Source organism: Nerophis lumbriciformis, linkage group LG29 (assembly GCF_033978685.3).
Source record: "Nerophis lumbriciformis linkage group LG29, RoL_Nlum_v2.1, whole genome shotgun sequence".
NCBI classification, from domain to species: Eukaryota; Metazoa; Chordata; class Actinopteri; order Syngnathiformes; family Syngnathidae; genus Nerophis; species Nerophis lumbriciformis.
The window spans coordinates 6537501-6556281 of NC_084576.2; the positions used below are offsets into that span (position 1 = coordinate 6537501).

General features: G+C 42.6%; 1 protein-coding gene across 1 annotated transcript in view; it reads right to left on the reverse strand.

Annotated features, from left to right (window-relative positions):
* slc4a11 (solute carrier family 4 member 11) overlaps window positions 1-16399 on the reverse strand; it is a 409353-nt gene extending 392954 nt beyond the window's left edge. Inside the window, exon 1 of the mRNA XM_061925140.2 lies at window positions 16231-16399. Coding sequence (XP_061781124.1) covers window positions 16231-16255 — 25 coding nt within the window. The 5' untranslated portion in view covers window positions 16256-16399. The remainder of the gene's footprint in view (window positions 1-16230) is intronic.
* Window positions 16400-18781: the final 2382 nt, after the last annotated feature.

Genomic DNA, 18781 nt, shown 5'->3' on the forward strand with positions numbered 1-18781 from the left:
GTAGATGAGAACTGGAAATGGGTAAGAGGTACGAGTGTGAACGAGAGTTATGTGGTTTCAGTCAAAGTGTTCCTGCCTTGTCTACACAAGAAACACACATTTTAATTAGATAGTTGACATGCTCGTCTCAGAATCGAATTGGATCGGCAAAAATGACGACTCGCTGAAATGTTGCAGGCATACCTGTAACATTATTATACCTACACAGTCAATTTTCAAGGAAACATTCTCAACCAAAAATAAGTAATACTCACTAAACACGCCTTGCGCCCTTTGCCTTCACGTGACAGCCCGTGTCCATGTTAGTACTCCCAGCGCAGGTGGCTAACAATGCCCAAAGATGAAGGCTGAACTCCCAGCGGGACCAAAGAACATGTCTGCACACTCTTTCTCAGCAAAAGGTGAGAGTCTGGGGATAAACGTGTCAGCCAAATGGCCAATAGAACACGTCATCCAGACTGATGCCTACCCAGCACATGACATGACGCGACACGGAATAAAGTGCATGTAGGGGGGGCGGAAGTTCAAGGTTGCAGCTCAAGTCACTCCTGGAAAGAGCCTTTACCATGAAATATAATCATATTTGTGTTCATACTCAAACGGGTCATGTTATGTTTTTTATTTTTCTACTTTTAAAACACTTCATTTTCGTCGACATAACACATAATGATGGTTCTTTTACATAGGTAAAGACCTATCTTTAAGCCACTTTTTAGCTAATGATAAAAATGGTTCGTTTCGAGAGGCGGAGTTGTTGGATGCAAAGGAAGCCCTCCTTACCACGCCCCCTCACGCGGACCTGGACCTTTGTCCCCGCACCGGCATCCTTGTTTTATAGTGTTTTTGCAAAGACCGTAAGGACAATGGTGATCGCCACAACACAACATCCCAGATGATATAGCGAGACCAGCGGCTCACCGTGTTTTGTTGTCGGCTCATGGAGGAGACGATGTGTGCGGAGAGAAAAAGTAAGAAAGCCAGGCTACAAATCCGGTACAATACGCTGGCTAAGGCTACACTTGTACCGAGTCTTTATCTCTCCAATGCTAAGTCCTGAACATACAGGTAAAAGCCAGTAAATTAGAATATTTTGAAAAACTTGATTTATTTCGGTAATTGCATTCAAAAGGTGTAACTTGTACATTATATTTATTCATTGCACACAGACTGATGCATTCAAATGTTTATTTCATTTAAGTTTGATGATTTGAAGTGGCAACAAATGAAAATCCAAAATTCCGTGTGTCACAAAATTAGAATATTACTTAAGGCTAATACAAAAAAGGGATTTTTAGAAATGTTGGCCAACTGAAAAGTATGAAAATGAAAAATATGAGCATGTACAATACTCAATACTTGGTTGGAGCTCCTTTTGCCTCAATTACTGCGGCGTGGCATGGAGTCGATGAGTTTCTGGCACTGCTCAGGTGTTATGAGAGCCCAGGTTGCTCTGATAGTGGCCTTCAACTCTTCTGCGTTTTTGGGTCTGGCATTCTGCATCTTCCTTTTCACAATACCCCACAGATTTTCTATGGGGCTAAGGTCAGGGGAGTTGGCGGGCCAATTTAGAACAGAAATACCATGGTCCGTAAACCAGGCACGGGTAGATTTTGCGCTGTGTGCAGGCGCCAAGTCCTGTTGGAACTTGAAATCTCCATCTCCATAGAGCAGGTCAGCAGCAGGAAGCATGAAGTGCTCTAAAACTTGCTGGTAGACGGCTGCGTTGACCCTGGATCTCAGGAAACAGAGTGGACCGACGCCAGCAGATGACATGGCTGGTTGGTTTGGTTTGCATTTCCTTTGGAAATCGAGGTCCCAGAGTCTGGAGGAAGACAGGAGAGGCACAGGATCCACGTTGCCTGAAGTCTAGTGTAAAGTTTCCACCATCAGTGATGGTTTGGGGTGCCATGTCATCTGCTGGTGTCGGTCCACTCTGTTTCCTGAGATCCAGGGTCAACGCAGCCGTCTACCAGCAAGTTTTAGAGCACTTAATGCTTCCTGCTGCTGACCTGCTCTATGGAGATAGAGATTTCAAGTTCCAACAGGACTTGGCGCCTGCACACAGCGCAAAATCTACCCGTGCCTGGTTTACGGACCATGGTATTTCTGTTCTAAATTGGCCCGCCAACTCCCCTGACCTTAGCCCCATAGAAAATCTGTGGGGTATTGTGAAAAGGAAGATGCAGAATGCCAGACCCAAAAACGCAGAAGAGTTGAAGGCCACTATCAGAGCAACCTGCGCTCTCATAACACCTGAGCAGTGCCAGAAACTCATCGACTCCATGCCACGCCGCATTAACGCAGTAATTGAGGCAAAAGGAGCTCCAACCAAGTATTGAGTATTGTACATGCTCATATTTTTCATTTTCATACTTTTCAGTTGGCCAACATTTCTAAAAATCCCTTTTTTGTATTAGCCTTAAGTAATATTCTAATTTTGTGACACACGGAATTTTGGATTTTCATTTGTTGCCACTTCAAATCATCAAAATTAAATGAAATAAACATTTGAATGCATCAGTCTGTGTGCAATGAATAAATATAATGTACAAGTTACACCTTTTGAATGCAATTACCGAAATAAATCAAGTTTTTCAAAATATTCTAATTTACTGGCTTTTACCTGTATACATGTGCATGTTGACAATAAAATGTGTTTCTACACTCTATCATGTTAATAGTTTTACTGCACTGCTGCTTTGACCATTTGTAAACAATTGCTGGTTATACAGTAAGCTACGCTACGAGCTACATCGCGAACGTAACAACGGATCATCCTACTAACTGGTCCTCTGCCAAACACAGTAGGCATTGATCCATTTAAAAGTAGTTTTTAGGAAAATGATTCCTTATTTTGCCGGAGTGGCGCAGTTGTCTAACATTAGAACGCTAAGCTACCAACATATCAACATCGAGCTAACAATGCTAATATTTCGTTCACACATTTCTACTGTTATTACGTACCGCTTTTGGTCTCTATTGCCACAAATAGTGGGCACCGAGCCCGTCATTAAAAGCGATTATCTTTTTGTGAAGCTCTGGTATGGTTTGGTATGGTATGTTTTTTGTTGCCATTGAACAAGTACAACCAAATGTCATTCTCACCACAAACCCGTTCAAGATTAGACAAACAAACATTGTATAGAGAACAGAACAGGAACGCTGATGGGTGGCCACCAGTGTTGGGACTAACGCGTTACAAAGTAACGCGCTACTGTAACGCCGTTACTTTCGGCGGTAAATAGTAATCTAACGCGTTATTTTTTATATTCAGTAACTCAGTTACTGTTACTACATGATGGGTTACTGCGTTATTTTACGTTATTTTTTATGTAGTATCAGCTAGAAACTGAGAAGATCTGAGTGTGTTTTATTGGAGCGCTGCAGAAGAGGCGACGGAGAAGAGGCGCGCTCTTTGTGTGTCTATGTGTGTGTTTGGGAGGGGGGGCGTGTCTGTGTTTACTATCAAGAAGTCATGGCGAAGCCCGAAGCCGAGTTTCTTAACTTGGAGATATTCTCACTACTTTTCTTTTGTCGACCACAAAGAAAAGAACATTTTAGTTAAAAAAGTTGTGTCTTGGATCAAAGATCCTATCCTAGCAATTCAAATCTGCTGAAACAGCTACAAAAGCAACATGCTTCAACAAAACTAGTAAAGAGAGACACACTTCACCTCCTAAGCAACAGCGGCTGGATTTTAACGAGGCACTGCTAGCCAGGACAACATTGATAGAGCCATTGCAGCACAGAAGGTACACACACTCTGTCAATTCTCTTATATACTCTTTCATTCTAGACTTCTAGAGTGTTTGATTATCACATCACTCTAAATGTATAGACTATAAAGTTCACAAACATAAAGAGGGATGCTAGTGGGCCAGGCCAATCTTTCCTTATCTCTAAACTAAAACTGGGGAAATGTGTAGAGTGTTCTGGGCTTCAGACATGATTTTATTTCAGAATTCCTTGAGAGAGAAAAACGCCTGGTTAGGCTTTATGTATGTAGTGTGCCTTCCTTGGTTTACAGCTATGTTGTTATTATGCTGTTTGTTACTTATGTATGTTATGTTGCAGCTACTTAAAATAGTTTTGTCAATTTGTTCTGGCCTGAAACAAATTGGCCTTTGTAACATATCTTTGTCTTTGTGTGTTGTATGTAGACCACATTGCTTAGCAGAGTTCAGTAATGCAAATGCACGTCAAAATGATCAACAGATTGTATTATTCTCCAGTGCAATAACAGTACTGAAATGAAGGCGAACAGGGCATTAAAGGGGGCCTTAAAAAAATAAAATATATATAAGTAACTAAACAGTTACTTTTCACAGTAACGCATTACTATTTGTTGTAATTAACTGAGTTAGTGACTGAGTTACTTTTGAAATAAAGTAACTAGTAACTGTAACTAGTTTTCAGTAACTAACCCAACTCTGGTGGCCACTTAGGCGCCACGTAAAAGGTGGGTAAAAGGCGGACGCTGGGGGAGGATGAGCCAAAAAAAAAAGTAAATTTCAGACTGGGCTCCTATTGAGGGAGCCCAGTGTGGAGTGAGGAAAAAAACTCCATAGCAAAGCACACATACAGTTCCTCAGGGTTCGGTTCTTGGCCCTGCACTCTTTAGTATTTACATGCTGCCGCTAGGCGACATCATACGCAAATACGGTGTTAGCTTTCATTGCTATGCTGATGACACCCAACTCTACATGCCCCTAAAGCTGACCAACACGCCGGATTGTAGTCAGCTGGAGGCGTGTCTTAATGAAATTAAACAATGGATGTCCGCTAACTTCTTGCAACTCAACGCCAAGAAAACGGAAATGCTGATTATCGGTCCTGCTAAACACTGACATCTATTTAATAATACCACCTTAACATTTGACAACCAAACAATTACACAAGGCGAATCAGTAAAGAATCTGGGTATTATCTTCGACCCAACTCTCTCGTTTGAATCACACATTAAGAGTGTTACTAAAACGGCCTTCTTTCATCTCGGTAATATCGCTAAAATTCGTTCTATTTTATCCACTAGCGACGCTGAGATCATTATTCATGCGTTCGTTACGTCTCGTCTCGACTACTGTAACGTATTATTTTCGGGTCTCCCTATGTCTAGCATTAAAAAATTACAGTTGGTACAAATTGCGGCTGCTAGACTTTTGACAAGAACAAGAAAGTTTGATCATATTACACCTATACTGGCTCACCTGCACTGGCTTCCTGTGCACTTAAGAAGTGACTTTAAGGTTTTACTACTTCCGTATAAAATACTACACGGTCTAGCTCCGTCCTATCTTGTCGATTGCATTGTACCATATGTCCCGGCAAGAAATCTGCGTTCAAAGAACTCCGGCTTATTAGTGATTCCCAGAGCCCAAAAAAAGTCTGCGGGCTATAGAGCGTTTTCTATTCGGGCTCCAGTACTATGGAATGCCCTCCCGGTAACAATTAGAGATGCTACCTCAGTAGAAGCATTTAAGTCCCATCTTAAAACTCATTTGTATACTCTAGCCTTTAAATAGCCCCCCTGTTAGACCAGTTGATCTGCCGTTTCTTTTCTTTTCTCCTCTGCTCCCCTTTTCCTTGAGAGGGGGGGGGGGGGGGGGGGGGGGGGGGGCACAGGTCCGGTGGCCATGGATGAAGTGCTGGCTGTCCAGAGTCGGGACCCGGGGTGGACCGCTCGCATGTGCATCGGCTGGGAACATCTCTACGCTGCTGACCCGTCTCCGCTCGGGATGGTGTCCTGCTGGCCCCACTATGGACTGGACTCTTACTATTATGTTGGATCCACTATGGACTGGACTCTCACAATATTATGTCAGACCCACTCGACATCCATTGCTTTCGGTCTCCCCTAGAGGGGGGGGGTTACCCACATATGCGGTCCTCTCCAAGGTTTCTCATAGTCATTCACATCGACGTCCCACTGGGGTGAGTTTTTCCTTGCCCGTATGTGGGCTTTGTACCGAGGATGTCGTTGTGGCTTGTGCAGCCCTTTGAGACACTTGTGATTTAGGGCTATATAAATAAAGATTGAATGATTGATTGACTAACCCAACTCTGGTGGCCACTTAGGCGCCACGTAAAAGGTGGGTAAAAGGCGGACGCTGGGGGAGGATGAGCCAAAAAAAAAGTAAATTTCAGACTGGGCTCCTATTGAGGGAGCCCAGTGTGGAGTGAGGAAAAAAACTCCATAGCAAAGCACACATACATGTTACGACATACAACTCAAAACTTGCAACGAGGGGGGAGAGAGGGCATCTGCCTCGAAGCTGCCGGCCACTTGTGGCGCTGCCCCGTTGTCCGTCATACCACGTGGGGCTAATCACTCACAATGGTCTATTTCTGGTCCTCAAACTCATCATACTTCACCATCAGAGCAGCCGGCGTCTCAAAGATGTCGCCAAAGATTGCAATATAGTCCAAAATCGCACATGTCTGAGTGCCCAGAGTTCTGCTCACATCCCCCAATCATTTGTGGCAGCTTTAGGGTACTTTGAACGGCTGCCAGCGTCTTCCAATTTGTCGACACACCAAAGCAATGCTTACTCCACTCAGCAGGTGTCCTGTTATCAGGATTCCGAATAGGGTCGCCAGGCACGCGGCACTCCTCTTCTCCCAGGAGTCCGTCGTGTGTCCGGCAACAACCGGATCTTGTCAATTTTGTTGAGAGGTGGGTTGATCAATTTTAGAGAGCAGTGCGAAAAGAGGCAACAAGAAAGTTAAGACAAGACTAAACAAAGAAGCAAGCAGGAGAGATAAGAGAGACAGAAAGAGAACGTCCGCCTCAGCCAGTGAGAAACAAGCAAGACTCACATTGCCTCAAATTACAAAAGTTAAAAGTGAGGCACTTCTAACTTCAGATGAGGCTGAAAGTTTGTGTCGTGACTTGTGCTTGGTAGATCAACTAGCAACACAACCTTTTCTTCATTTATTTTCATCATGGAAATGTTGCGTTACAGCCGGTCTTCCATAAATTAAAAATGGCTGACTCAGGCAAGGATGTTTGGGTAAATTTCTACTATATATGGATAATCCGCTAACGTCACAGGCAACGTTCCCTCTAAGGTGCGCGCCTGCGCAATTGCGCACTGCTCAAGCGTCCTCCGCGCACAGCAAATATATGCCGCGCACTAGAGATGCGCGGATAGGCAATTTATTTCATCCGCAACCGCGTCAGAAAGTCGTCAACCATCCGCCATCCACCCGATGTAACGTTTGATCAGAACTGCACCCGCCCGCCATCCGCCCGTTGTTATATATCTAATATTAATTTAAAAAAAAAAAAAAGGGTGAAAACTACGCGAATTGCACCTTGTGCAGACAAGATTTTTCGATCGGACACGGAGGAATTAGCGATGTAAAAGACCACGTTGGGACAAAAAAACACAAGTCTAATGCCGTTGCTAGCGATACAAGTGGAAAACTTTCAACGTTTTTCGTCGCCCAAACAGATTCTTTGGATGTGATAAATGCCGAAGTTTTATTTACGGAGGCAATAATTGAGCATGGACTTCCAATCGCACTGGCTGATCACATGGGACAGTTAATAATGTAATGCAACCTTTAAAAATCATTACGCGGTGATCGCGATCCCAAAAATAAACTTTTCTTGCATGATAATGTCCAGAAAAATGTGCTTTATATTACTATAGAGTCCTTTTAACGAATGAGTTTGATGGTTTATCACAAACCTTAAATGAAATTCCATGGCCACCGTCCTGCTCTCTATATCAACCAGGGTGAGCCCCACCCCTTTCGTGAGCGCACTGCGAAAGCGGACGAGGCGGGGTGTCGGTGCGGTGGGCGCGGTAGTGACCCTGGACGTGCGTCGGGCCCTTCTCGCGGATCGCCTCAGCTACGGCTCCCGGTGGGGCCCTCTCGGGGGAAGGGGCCTCGGTCCCGGACCCCGGCGAGGCGTCCCTTCTCCGCTCCGTAAAAGTGTCCATCTCTTTTCTTTTTTTTTCTTCTGTTGTGGCATATGCAGCAGGTGCCTGCTCGTTTTTCGTATGTGGGTAACAACATTTAACTATGTATATATATTTCCGAATTGGTTTAACTGCCACCCGCAAAAAAAATAAAAAAATAAAAAAAATATCTAATTAATCCGCCCGACCCGACCCGCGAGCGGATAAAATCTTATTGTTTTTAATTTCATCCGCCCGATCCGCGGATAATCCGCGGACTCCGCGGTTGTGTCCGCAAACCGCGCATCTCTACCGCGCACCAAATCAAACCCATCTGAATTCTAAACAAAATAAACACATTTATTCTGTATAATTTTGCAATGCAACTCTGAGTGACAGTGACAACAAGCGGCCCTAACGGTGTTCGTCAACACCGTTCAATTGAACACCGTTCAATTATTGTAACGTCTATCGAGATGCTTCGAGGACAGGAATTATATCGATCACTTTATTGAGCAAAACTGTTTATATTCGGCCATAACCGCACAAAAACATGAGTAAAAAACTTCTATCTCGAAAAACGAGTCATTTTCTGCAGTACAAACAGTCTGTGACCAACACGCATACCACTAAGCCACTGGTGCGTTTATGGCCACACAAAAAGTCGGACAACTCAAACACCACACAAAGTTACACTATGACTCCTCAGTCATACGTGTGCTTATTCTACTGTCATTTATTATTAATGTTAATATATTGATATTAATCATGGAATGCTGTTACTAGAGAAAGTTACAGGAATGCACACTTCATCCTATGCTTACATTTCATTGTGCAACATGAGGATGTTTAAGGGCAACTAAATGTGATCTCTGAAAGGGGTACAAATGATTTCCAAAGCAGGACCCCCACCCAGACATATTGAACAATACTAATCCATAGCTTATGAAAAACAAGATTTATTTTATTTTCATTGCAAGTGGGCCAAACCACTAATATTACAAAATAATCTCATGAAAATGACTCCTCTCATTTCAATCAATCAATCAATCAATGTTTATTTATATAGCCCTAAATCACAAGTGTCTCAAAGGGCTGCACAAGCCACAACGACATCCTCGGTATAGCCCACATAAGGGCAAGGAAAAACTCACCCCAGTGGGACGTCGATGTGAATGACTATGAGAAACCTTGGAGAGGACCGCATATGTGGGTAACCCCCCCCTCTAGGGAGACCGAATGCAATGGATGTCGAGTGGGTCTAACATAATATTGTGAGAGTCCAGTCCATAGTGGATCCAGCATAACAGTAAGAGTCCAGTCCACAGTGGGGTCAGCAGGAAACCATCCCGAGCGGAGACGGGATGCTCCCAACCAATATACAGGCGAGCGGTCCACCCCGGGTACCGACCCCGGACAGCCAGCACCCCATCCATGGCCACCGGATCTGTGTGTCTTCCCCTCCACAGGGGATAGGGGGGAGCAGAGGAGAAAAGAAAAGAAATGGCAGATCAACTGGTCTAAAAAAGGGGGGCTATTCAAAGGCTAGAGTATACAAATGAGTTTTGAGATGGGACTTAAATGTTTCTACTGAGGTAGCATCTCTAACTGTTACCGGGAGGGCATTCCATAGTACTGGAGCCCGAATAGAAAACGCTCTACAGCCCGCAGACTTTGAGTGTTATTATAAAAGATTGGTTTGAGACAGGTGTGCTGCTGGTATTGCCACGTGTGATGTTGCTCACATGTGCTCCACTGAAGGCTCAGAGAGTTTTTGTGTTTGCTCAGACACATGAACAATTAGAGGGAACATTGGTCACAGGTCAGAAAAACGTCCCAATATGGAGCACATTCCAAACGGAAATTCTGTGGTGCTTCCACGGTTTTAATTCACATTTCTAGGACTTATGCAGATCCCAAATACACAGAGGCAGGTACCAATATTTGGAAGAAAAGTTGGTTTTGCATAATAGGGCCCCTTTAAGTTGTGTTCCAGGGTTTTCACTTGGTCCTGTTAACCTAACACATCACTACCCCTTCTGAAAAATGTGTTCCAAAGTCATCTGATCCAAATGAAATATTATTTCTGTATTTTCCATACTTCAACTATTATTAGGGGTTAAAAATCTTAGCACAGTCAGTTTGCCAAAATTATTTGTTTACATTATTTGTTCCGAACATTTTCACTTTCATTTGCTTCGCGTCAACATGCTATTAGCATAAATACCACGTGGCTCCATTTCATGTACATACTGTAGGTACCTCGACTTAAAGTACAAGTGCCTGAACTTACAACTGTTTTGAGATACGAGCTGTCTCTCGGCTTATTGCCTCCACTTCGACAGTCTCCTTTCCCTGTCATCTTTGTTGCACCAATAGTTTTGAGCGCTTCCATAGCGAGACTACGGACAGATATAAGCATACTTGCCAACCCTCCCGATTTTCCCGGGAGACTCCCGAATTTCAGTGCCCCTCCTAAAAATCTCCCGGGGCAACAATTCTCCCGATTTCCACCCGGACAACAATATTGGGGGCGTGCCTTAAAAGATACTGCCTTTAACGTCCTCTCTCACCTGAAACCTTCACCCCTTAACAGCCGCATGCTGTCCAGGCATCCGTATTTCCTCCTTATAAACATTGTACCGGCCCAGTCACATAATAATGTTGCGGGTTTAACAATGGTCTTTACTCAAAGAGGTCAAAAAATGCTGACACCTTGTATGATATTTTAACTGGTTTGATCAACAGCCATACAGGTCACGCCGAGGGTGGCCGTATAAACAACTTTATCACTGTTACTAATATGCGCCACTCTGTGAACCCACACCAAACAAGAATGACAAACACATTTCGGGAGAACATCCGCACCGTAACACAACATAAACGCAACAGAACAAATACCCAGAATCCCTTGCAGCACTAACTCTTCCGGGACGCTACAATCACATCCACGGCTTTTGGAGCTCAGTGCACAACTGCACACACAACAAGAAGGAGACGAAGCAGAAGAACGAAGAAGAGACATGGCGACGACGAGTAAGAATAAGAAATACGCTTGCGAGTTCCAAAATGATTGGAAAAAAAATATTTCATTTCATCCAGAAAAGCTCGAAGGGGAAGGGGTATGCTGCCTGCACCTCAATACCGCCCCCCCCCCACCCCCTGAATTCGGAGGTCTCAAGGTTGGCAAGTATGGATATAAGTTAGAACTGCACACTACTTTGTTATTAGAAATGGCAATAGCAGAGGATAGAAAAGAAGAAGGAGCTTATTGTTTAAGGAGCGGGTACTTATTTTTGGGACTTATGCAGATCCCAAATACACATCAGTAGGAACAAATAGGTAAGAAAAGTTGGTTTTGCATAATATTGCGAAACAAAACGCCAGATACGTCTCCTAGTAGGTGCCATTTTGGGGTCCTTACGCACACACCATAATAATACACGTATGTTGAAGCACAGTACGTCTGACTACGGTAGCCATAATGCTCTGCGTTTTGTAGCTTACCAAAGTCGCACTAAAACATTTTGACGGCTTTTTGAGCGCCGTGTGTAATGTTCTATATTCTCAATGAAACATCAGAGCTTTGATGTCGCTTGCTCGCGTCATTTATTGAACAGGCTTTAACCCGCAGTCCACACGTATCGCTTATGTGTGACTGCCATCTACTGGTCACACATACCATTACACCATTCATCCATCCATTTTCTACCGCTTGGGGTGCTGGAGCCTATCTCAGCTGTACCAAATAAAATAGCTTTGTGGTCGGTCAGCACAACCAGAATTAATCTGTACATTAGGCTTATAAGGTTATAAGGCGCACTGTCGATATTGGAGAAAATGAAAGGATTTTAAGTACGGCAAAACGGTACTGTACTGTATACCATATTTCTTATCTAATAGTTAGTTTTTCTTTTTAAAAGGCATGTCACACATTAAAATGGTGCTGTTGTGGGGACCTAGCACCGATTAAATATAATATATACAGGTAAAAGCCAGTAAATTAGAATATTTTGAAAAACTTGATTTATTTCAGTAATTGCATTCAAAAGGTGTAACTTGTACATTATATTTATTCATTGCACACAGACTGATGCATTCAAATGTTTATTTCATTTAATTTTGATGATTTGAAGTGGCAACAAATGAAAATCCAAAATTCCGTGTGTCACAAAATTAGAATATTACTTAAGGCTAATACAAAAAAGGGATTTTTAGAAATGTTGGCCAACTGAAAAGTATGAAAATGAAAAATATGAGCATGTACAATACTCAATACTTGGTTGGAGCTCCTTTTGCCTCAATTACTGCCTTAATGCGGCGTGGCATGGAGTCGATGAGTTTCTGGCACTGCTCAGGTGTTATGAGAGCCCAGGTTGCTCTGATAGTGGCCTTCAACTCTTCTGCGTTTTTGGGTCTGGCATTCTGCATCTTCCTTTTCACAATACCCCACAGATTTTCTATGGGGCTAAGGTCAGGGGAGTTGGCGGGCCAATTTAGAACAGAAATACCATGGTCCGTAAACCAGGCACGGGTAGATTTTGCGCTGTGTGCAGGCGCCAAGTCCTGTTGGAACTTGAAATCTCCATCTCCATAGAGCAGGTCAGCAGCAGGAAGCATGAAGTGCTCTAAAACTTGCTGGTAGACGGCTGCGTTGACCCTGGATCTCAGGAAACAGAGTGGACCGACACCAGCAGATGACATGGCACCCCAAACCATCACTGATGGTGGAAACTTTACACTAGACTTCAGGCAACGTGGATCCTGTGCCTCTCCTGTCTTCCTCCAGACTCTGGGACCTCGATTTCCAAAGGAAATGCAAAATTTGCATGGTTGGGTGATGGTTTGGGGTGCCATGTCATCTGCTGGTGTCGGTCCACTCTGTTTCCTGAGATCCAGGGTCAACGCAGCCGTCTACCAGCAAGTTTTAGAGCACGTCATGCTTCCTGCTGCTGACCTGCTCTATGGAGATGGAGATTTCAAGTTCCAACAGGACTTGGCGCCTGCACACAGCACAAAATCTACCCGTGCCTGGTTTACGGACCATGGTATTTCTGTTCTAAATTGACCCGCCAACTCCCCTGACCTTAGCCCCATAGAAAATCTGTGGGGTATTGTGAAAAGGAAGATGCAGAATGCCAGACCCAAAAACGCAGAAGAGTTGAAGGCCACTATCAGAGCAACCTGGGCTCTCATAACACCTGAGCAGTGCCAGAAACTCATCGACTCCATGCCACGCCGCATTAACGCAGTAATTGAGGCAAAAGGAGCTCCAACCAAGTATTGAGTATTGTACATGCTCATATTTTTCATTTTCATACTTTTCAGTTGGCCAACATTTCTAAAAATCCCTTTTTTGTATTAGCCTTAAGTAATATTCTAATTTTGTGACACACGGAATTTTGGATTTTCATTTGTTGCCACTTCAAATCATCAAAATTAAATGAAATAAACATTTGAATGCATCAGTCTGTGTGCAATGAATAAATATAATGTACAAGTTACACCTTTTGAATGCAATTACTGAAATAAATCAAGTTTTTCAAAATATTCTAATTTACTGGCTTTTACCTGTATATTTAATTTCAATGAATTTCAATGGGGGAGGTTGACAAGTGCTTTGAGTACTATCGCACTCTGTGGCTTACTGTACGACTGCCAGTTTAGTATGTGTATTATCAGACTTCAAGTTGGAAAAAAGAAATGTATTTTGAGAGAGTTAAAGCAAACAAATGCAACAAATTCAGAAGAATGCAAATTAAGAACAATGTAATAAGATGATATTTTCAATGTGACGTACATTGTATAGTACCACTGTATTGAATTAAAAGTATTTTATTATACTAAAACCACAATTTTACTATGTATTAATATTATTGTTAAAGGTAGAGCGCTCGCTTAAATCATCCATAATTCTACCATATTACTTATTAGGGCCCGCAATGGCCCATTGCAAAAGGACTCCCGAAGGGAGTCCTTATGCAATGGGACATAAGGACCTATTGTTATTGTAAGGTTTTATTATTCTTTCTTTCTTTCTTCTTCCGCCGCCTCTTGGAGCACTAATTTGACCCACTTAACATGCTTCAAAACTCACCATATTTGACCCACACATCAGGACCTGCGAAAATTGCCTTTTAATAAAAAAAACAAACCCCAAAACTCAAAATTGCGCTCTAGCGCCCCCTAGGAAGAAGAAAAAACTACGCTGCCTGTAACTCCCACTAGGAAGGTCGGAGAGACATGAAACAAAAACCTTTATGTAGGTCTGACTTAGACCTACATTTTTCAATTGTACATCTTCGGGCTAAAATCAACAGGAAGTTGGCAATTCCCCCTTCAAGACAAAAAAGTACTAAAAACAGTCACTTTTGCCTCTTTGAGCTGCTATTTGACCCCCTTAACATGCTTCAAAACTCACCAAACTTAACGCACACATCAGGACTGGCAAAAACTTTGATCTAATAAAAAAAACCTAACCCCAAATTCTAAAATTGCGCTCTAGAGCAATTTTTGAATAAAACAGAGAAAAAACTGCTCCTCGGAAGAAAAAAATTACAAAACTGCCTGTAACTCCCACTGGGAAGGTCGGAGAGACATGAAACAAAAACCTCTATGTAGGTCTCACTTAGACCTACATTTCATAAATTGACAACCCCCAGCAAAACTCAACAGGAAGTTTGATATTCCCCCTTCAACACAACATTTTTGTAAAAAACGGTCACCTTCCTTCAAAAACGAACTCCTCTGAGCGCGTTTGTCGTTTCGCCTTCAAACTAACACAGGAGAGACATTGAACCCTTGCGATTACAACAACAGAAGCGCTTTTTAATTAACTGCTCCGGTTTTGATTTTATGACCCTTCAAAGACCCGCTGCGCTGATGCTGCTGCAATGCTGTTTTTTTTAAGATGGCTGCTTAAAAGCAGGAAGCATCAACGTGCCCACACAATGCAGACAAGGTAGGTACACTAGACAAAAGTCTTGGGACACTTCAGACTAAAAGTAGACAAAAGTATTGGGACACTTAGGACTAGCACCTGCCAAATACGCGGGCCCGTCCAACGCTGCTTGCAGCTTTAATTAGGGCCCGCAATGGCAATGGGACATAAGGACCTATTGTTATTCTAAGGTTTTATTATTATTATTATTATTATACCGGCCGCCTCTTCGAGCACTAATTTGACCCACTTAACATGCTTCAAAACTCACCATATTTGACCCACACATCAGGACCTGCGAAAATTGCCTTTTGATAAAAAAACCAAACCCCAAAAATAAAAATTGCACTCTAGCGCCCCCTAGGAAAAAAAAAAACTAGACTGCCTGTAACTCCCACTAGGAAGGTCGGAGAGACATGAAACAAAAACCTCTATGTAGGTCTGACTTACACCTACATTTCATTAATGGTACATTCTCGGGCCAAAATCAACAGGAAGTTGGCAATTCCCCCTTCAAGACAAAAAAGTACTAAAAACAGTCACTTTTGCCTCTTTGAGCTGTAATTTGACCCCCTTAACATGCTTCAAAACTCACCAAACTGAACACACACATCAGGACTGGCTAAAACTGTCATCTAATGAAAAAACCTAACCCCAAATCTAAAAATTGTGCTCTACAGCAATTTTTTAATAAAACGCACAAAAAACTGCTCCTCGGATGAAAAATCAGACAAAACTGCCTGTAACTCCCACTGGGAAGGTCGGAGAGAGATGAAACAAAAACCTCTATGTAGGTCTCACTTTGACCTACCTTTCATAAATTGACAACCCCCAGCAAAAATCTACAGGAAGTTTGCTATTCCCCCTTCAAAACAAATTTTTTGTACAAACCGGTCACCTTCCTTCAAAAACGAACTCCTCTGAGCGCGTTTGTCGTTTCGCCTTCAAACTAACACAGGAGAGACATTGAACCCTTGTTTACTGATTATTTTCTTTATGTCTTGGAAAGTGTAGACATTTGCAGTATGTAAAGCATAGTGTTTTTCTTTTTCGTATAGATTACAAAGAAAATGGTCCCTAAGGGGAACATAGTTTCAAGATGGTAATAATTGGAATAAAAAAAAACTATTCAGATAAATAAAGTCGATTTGTCTTGACTCAACTGTCCCGTTTCCATGGCAACATTTGGAAAGTTTCAAACGCAATTTTTTGTTTTTAAACGCGACATAATTGCGTGACAGCGGCAACATCACAAACACTCTCCACGCACGACACGTGACTGCTGCACGAGCTGCACAACAGTGGCGTCGTGAAAGAAAGAAAACACGTGAACAAATGATTTAGGAAAAAATAAAAAAATAAAACACGTGGAAAAGTTCCCACCTGGAGTGAAGCCTCGACGTGACATGGTGCTCACGCTGTCATCCTCCACTCCGGTCTTCGACGCGACGTCCCAGGCGCGTCTCTGACACCGGAAGTGAGCAGCCACGAGACGGCGTATATGTGGACGTGTCACATCTGTTCCCCCCCCCCCCTACGACGAAGGCATCGAATCAACACGACAGAAAACACGCCAACACCACAGGCATCTCTTACCAGGTGTGACTGGGGGGGCTGGAGAGACCATGCGGCCGCGCCCACCGGCGTGACGTCACCGGAAGCCACGCCCCCCACCTGTGAAAGTGACGGCTGAAATCTACTTTGAACCACCAAATAAGACACAAAACAATATTTAATACCAGAGGTGTGGACTCGAGTCACATGACTTGGACTCGAGTCAGACTCGAGTCATGAATTTGATGACTTTAGACTCGACTTGACAAAATGTAAAAAGACTTGCAACTCGACTTAGACTTTAACATCAATGACTTGTGACTTCACTTGGACTTGAGCCTTTTGAATTGACATGACTCGACATGACTTGCTACTTTCCCCAAAACCCAAAGATGAAAAAGTTATTCGGGAGCGCTCCGTATTTTTCATTGTGTACTTGTCTATCAGCGTTGCGTGTGTCAGCTGGTGTGGTCTCAGTACAACAGCCAATCAAATTAGATCTACTTTGTTTTCATCACACAGCATTCATCCAATCAAATTGCAGGACAACCAACGAAGAAGACATGTCCAAACCACACGCCAGTGAACAAAAAATGATACCTAAAATAATTTTGTTTGGGTATAAAAATTACGAGGTGGTCAACACAAAACGGTTTGCAGTATGCAACACATGCGGTTCCAAAATTACTGATGGAGAGGCAACAACTTCCAACTTCGTCCGGCATTTGAAGTTGCACAAAGAACGGTAAGTTTTGAATGTAAGATAACGTTTATTGGCTAAGTAACGTGACTTTTATTTGCTGTGTAGTTAAATCAGTGAGGCTGTAAACTCACTGCTAACGTTATAACGTTATTGCAAACACGGGAATCTGTTGCAGTTCACTACCTTATTCATACTTTTTGTTCAGTGATTTTTTTTAAGCAGGGTTACGTTAGTCAATATATCACACGTAACGTTAGACGGCGGTCAGCAGCACCGCGTATTTTAGCCACCTAAAAAAAGACAAAAATAGTCAAATAAAGGTCAGTTAAAATGTATACTATATTATGAATATGTGTACCGTTTTAGCTAGCTTTCTGACATACTGTTGGTTGTTTACCTCAGTGGTCCCCAACCACCGGGCCGCGGCCCGGTACTGGTCCGTGGATCGATTGGTATCGGGCCGCACAAGAAATAATTTTTTTCTTTTTTCTTTTTTTAATTAAATCAACATAAAAAACACAAGATACACTTACAAGTAGTGCACCAACCCAAAACAACTCTCTCCCCCCTTTTGTTCTGGGCATTGAACATGAAGACTCTTCCTTCACTGTTCCGAGTGGCCATGAGAGTCTTGGCAGTGCCTGCCTCCAGTGCTCCAGTGGAGCGAGTTTTCAGCCATGGTGGCATCATACTACGCCCCCATCGTGCACAAATGACTGACAGACTCTTGGCTAATTTGGTCTTTTGCAAATGCAATGCAGCATAGGGCCCTGACATATAAAAAGTACAACTTTTTTGTTATGTTCACGTATATGTCATGTTTTTTCAATGTTAACACTTTTGTACAAATAAGTACATTTGCACTTTATTTTTCAATGTGTTTGTTCTGTAAAGGAATGAGTTAATGTTTAAAATGACTGGTTAATAGTGCTATTATAAAGTGCAATGTCAGCACAATTTTCTTTCCTGCAATTTAAAATGCACTTGTTTTAATAAATAAATACTGAGTTTCAAAAGCATACACAATCTGTGTTAATATATTAGTCTGTGGTTAAAAGGACTTGAAAGGACTCGAAACTCAAAATGCAGGACTTAGGACTTGACTTGAGACTTTCCAGTCTTGACTTTGGACTTGACTCGGGGCTTGCCTGTCTTGACTCGGGACTTGACTCGGACTTGAGGGCAAAGACTTGAGACTTACTTGTGACTTGCAAAACAATGACTTGGTCCCACCTCTGTTTAATACCACCTCAGAAAAAAACTTGGCTGTCCAAGTACCACCCTAATGATCAACATTTTAAATACAGTAGCGTAGTAGGCCTAAGTATTCATTAAAAACAAGGCCGAGGTTTTATTTGAACAAGTATATTTGTGTATTACACACAATGCACAAACATTAACAATGATACTCCATATAGTACGTATATACGGAATTCTTTGGCACACCACTACCACAGTTCGAGAATTACCGGATGAAGTTGGGACTACTCAATAAACACAAGTCAGCATATTACAAGCTGCATCATGTGCTTTACTTTTTAGGGCCCGCAATGGGACATAAGGACCTATTGTTATTCTAAGGTTTTATTAGGGCCCGCAATGGCCCATTGCAAAAGGACTCCCTTTTGCTTCAAAACTCACCATATTTGACCCACACATCAGGACCTGCGAAAATTA